Below are 3,850 nucleotides of genomic sequence, written 5' to 3'. Positions count from 1 at the left end.
AGAGATAGGGTTTTGCCACGTTGCCCAGGCTGGTTTTGAACTCCTGGGCTCGAGCAACCCTCCCACAGCACTGGGATTTGCAGGCGTGAGCCACCACACCTGGACCAATGTGCTTGTTTTAAGCTAAGCATTATCACAAAAGAGTAAAAAAGTTTAAAAAATTAAAAAGTTAATAAAGTAAAAATGTTATAGTAAGCTAAGGTTAATGTGTTATTGAAGAAAGAAAAACATCTAAAAAATAAATGTAGCATAGCATAAGTGTGCAGTGTTCATAAAGTCCACAGTAGTGTACAGTAATGCCCAGGCCTTCCCATTCACTCACCCCTCACTCACCGACTCACCCAGAGCAACTTCCAGTCCCGCAGGCTCCATTCACGGTAAGTGCCCTGTCCAGCTTTTATGCCATATTTTCACTGTGCCTTTTAGATACACGAATACCACTGTGTTACAGCTGCCTCCAGCATTCAGTACCGTAACAGGCTGTACAGGTTTGTAGCCTAGAAGCACTAGGCTATACCATGTAGCCCAGGTGTATAGTAGGCTATACCATCTAGGTGTGTGTAAGTGTACTCTGTGTGATGTTCACACAACTACGAACTCGCCTAACATCACGCCTCTCAGAGCAAATCCCTGTCGTGAGCGATGCGTGACTGTATTTGTGTGTCTTTGCCCAAGTGCTTCTGCCCAGGCTCTCCCTGCTCTACCTGGCCCTGCAAGCACTCATCTCAAGACAGCCAGGCTCACCATGCTGGTCTGGGTAAATTTGAGGCTGTGAAGAAGCCAGGCTGTCTGGAAGAGGACCGCCCAGACCCCATGCTGCCCCTCCATGGGTCTGCTGGAATCTCCTGTTCATACATCTGCCCTTCCCAGCACTGAACTGAGAGCCTGGTGCAGGGCAGGTGTGTGGTCAATGGTGTCCCACCACTCTGAACTCCTCACCTGATATGCAGCAGAAGCCGCACTCCAGATGAAGCCTTCAGGAAACCGTCCGTACAGAAACTCATCCTCCCTGGCCAGTGGCATGCCGTTGTTGGTAATGACCTCTGTGTAGTACCTGGCGGAGGTTCTTGCTGTGCGAGGCCTGTTCGTGTTGTTGAAATCAACATGGTACAGTCCAAACTTGACCGTGTAGCCATTCAGCCACTCAAAGTTGTCCATCAGAGACCAGGCGACATACCCTCGAAGGTCTACACCATCGAGCCTATAGGCTGGGAACATCCCAAAGGGAGCAGAGGAGAGCTTGACACCAGGAGTCAGGGCCTCCTCACAGCCAACCCAGTGTCAGCTCCTCAATTCAAGGTTGTTGTCCTAAAAGTGACATACGCCCTGAAAGACCAACAGGTCATCTGTCGATCTTACTTTTTTGCCAGTACCTATGACTCCACAGCAAGCATTAATGACTGATCATCTCCAAATCAAATTCTTCTGTTGGGGTAAAGAAACATGCCCCAAATTCAAGAGCCTCAGCCCACTTAGGAAGTTAAGCCCAATGCATCTGTAGTCCCAGCTACTGGGGAGGCTGAGGCAGGAGAATTGCTTGAACTTGGGAGGCGGAGGTTGCAGTGAGCCAAGATCACACCACTGCACTCCAGCCTGGGCAACAGAGTGAGATTCCATCTCAAAGAAAAAAAAAAAAAGATCAATGAGACAAAAAGTTGATTTTTAGGCCAGGCACAGTGGCTCACACCTGTAATCTTAACACTTTGGGAGGCAGAGGCAGGTGGATCACTTGAAGTCAGGAGTTTGAAACCAGCCTGGCCAACATGGTGAAACCCTGTCTCTACTAAAAATACAAAACAATTAGCCAGGCGTGATGGCCGCTGCACTCCAGTCTGGGTAACAGAGCAAGACTCCATCTCAGGAAAAAAAAAAAAAGGAAGTTTGAATTTACACAGCTTTCTTGTTTTACGTGCATAAGATACGCTCTGTGGAGGCAGAAATTTGTGTTTTGTTCATTACTGTATCCCAGCACCTAAAATAATGAACGAATGGACCCATGACAATATGAATATTCTGCTGGGGACCCTGTGTGTGTGGTGTTTGTGCTTTTCCTTTGCAGAGACAACCATAGCCTTTTTCCCCAGCTTCTCAAGGAGCATATAACCCCCAAACAGATAAAGAATTATGGAGTTGGGACCTAAGAGAGAGACCTGTTGGGGGCTCATAAATCATCCTGGCAAAACATTTCAGGCACATGACCCAGGGAATGTGGGAAGGTTTCTTTAAAGGGAACTGAACCCTCACATACCTTTCAAAGCCTCATTGATATAGGTTTTGTGGTAAAATATCCTACTGGTATCCTCTGCGCTCGGATTGGTCAGTCCCACTCCGTTTTCGGTGATGTAAATGGGAATGTCACCATACTCTTCTTTGATCCAGTTCAGCAGCCTTCGCATCCCCCAGGGCACAGCTCTGTTCAGTGCTGTGGAAGGCCACGAAGTGTCCTCCTCCTCAGCCATCTCCCGGTCATCTTCGTAGGAGGGTGGGTTTAGACTGGGTGTTTTGTACTGCACGATTCTGGAGGAGTATGTGTTGAGGCAGAAGACGTCGGCCGTCGCCCTGATGAACCTCTTCTCTTCCTCAGTGAAGCTTGGCAGGCGGGAGGTGGCTAAGTGCTGCAGTTCACTCCTGTTCCCCACTTTCCACTTCATGGCGTCAGGATAGTCTCCGTTTCTAAAAATGGGGTGGGCAAACCAGCCCAGGGAGAACTGCAGCATTCGGTCAGCGGCTTCCACATCTCTGGGGACCCCTGGTGACTTGGGCTCTGCCCAGTGTGTACTGAGGCTCAGCGAGATGACCCCCTTCTGCTGCTGCCTGTATTTCTCATCGTACGTGTGATAGACTCTGGCATGGGCTTTGATGACGGCGTGGGCTATCCTATATGGTGCCCAGCCTGGGTCCTTCACCCCTGGGGGAAATTCCCCTGAGCCGTAACCCAGCCATGCCAGGTACATGGGCTCATTAAAAGTCATCCAGAACTTGACTCTGTCACCAAAGGTCTGGAAACAAAAGTCTGCGTAGCTGTCAAACAACTCAATCAAGGCAGGATTCTCCCAGCCTCCGATATCCTGGAGGGCCTGGGGCAGGTCCCAATGGAACAATGTCACCATAGGAAAGATGTTGCTTGCCATCAAGCCATCAATCAGCCTATTGTAATAATCAACCCCCTGACTGTTGATAGAGCTGTTTCTCCCAGTTGGGAAAATCCGAGACCAGGAGATAGAGAAGCGATAGGCCTTCACCTTCAAAGCTCGGAGCATATTCAGATCGGCATCCAGCTGGTGATAGCTGTCACAGGCGATGTCTCCAGTGGCATTGTCTTTCACATTGCTCCCTGGTGTGTGGGTAAAGTTATCCCAGATGCTGGGGCCTTTGCCGTCGGCATCCCACCCGCCTTCGATCTGATAAGCGGAAGAGGACACGCCCCACAGGAAGTCATCCCGGAAGGTCCCGTGGTAGAACAAATCTCTTTCAAACTTGGATTGGCTGGAGAACTTTTCCCAAACAACTTTAGCCTTGGAGGGCACCTCAGATGGAAAAGCGAAGGCTCTGGCTTTGGAGGGGAGGTTTGCTGTATTAGGTGGTAGCAGTCTTTTTGCCCCCTTGGTGAGGAAACCGTTCTTTTCTATGACGCTAGTGAAAAAGTAGGCAGATTTCCTGGGAGTCCTTGACTTGCTGCTGTCGTTGAAGTTGACATGGTGCAGGCCAAACCTCTGGCTGTAACCAGAGGGGCCTTCGAAGCCATCAATGAGGGAGCGAGCAATGTAGGAACGAACATCCACGGAGTCTTCCCTGATAGCTGTGAAGAAAAATAAAAATTAGATTTATTTATTTATGAATTTATTTAATT

The 3,850-nt window shown here is 49.2% G+C and overlaps 1 protein-coding gene across 1 annotated transcript in view; it reads right to left on the bottom strand.

The window, feature by feature from the left end:
* LCT (lactase) overlaps positions 1–3,850 on the bottom strand; it is a 55,398-nt gene that overhangs the window by 20,675 nt on the left and 30,873 nt on the right. Inside the window, exons 8-9 of the mRNA XM_011970274.1 lie at positions 2,249–3,799; positions 940–1,208 (exon numbers count right to left, since the gene is read on the bottom strand). Coding sequence (XP_011825664.1) covers positions 940–1,208; positions 2,249–3,799 — 1,820 coding nt within the window. The remainder of the gene's footprint in view (positions 1–939; positions 1,209–2,248; positions 3,800–3,850) is intronic.

This window comes from Mandrillus leucophaeus, unplaced genomic scaffold (assembly GCF_000951045.1).
Source record: "Mandrillus leucophaeus isolate KB7577 unplaced genomic scaffold, Mleu.le_1.0 Scaffold94, whole genome shotgun sequence".
NCBI classification, from domain to species: domain Eukaryota; kingdom Metazoa; phylum Chordata; class Mammalia; order Primates; family Cercopithecidae; genus Mandrillus; species Mandrillus leucophaeus.
The sequence above is the reverse complement of the archived record's forward strand: the minus strand, read 5'-3'. Positions and strand labels throughout refer to the sequence as shown.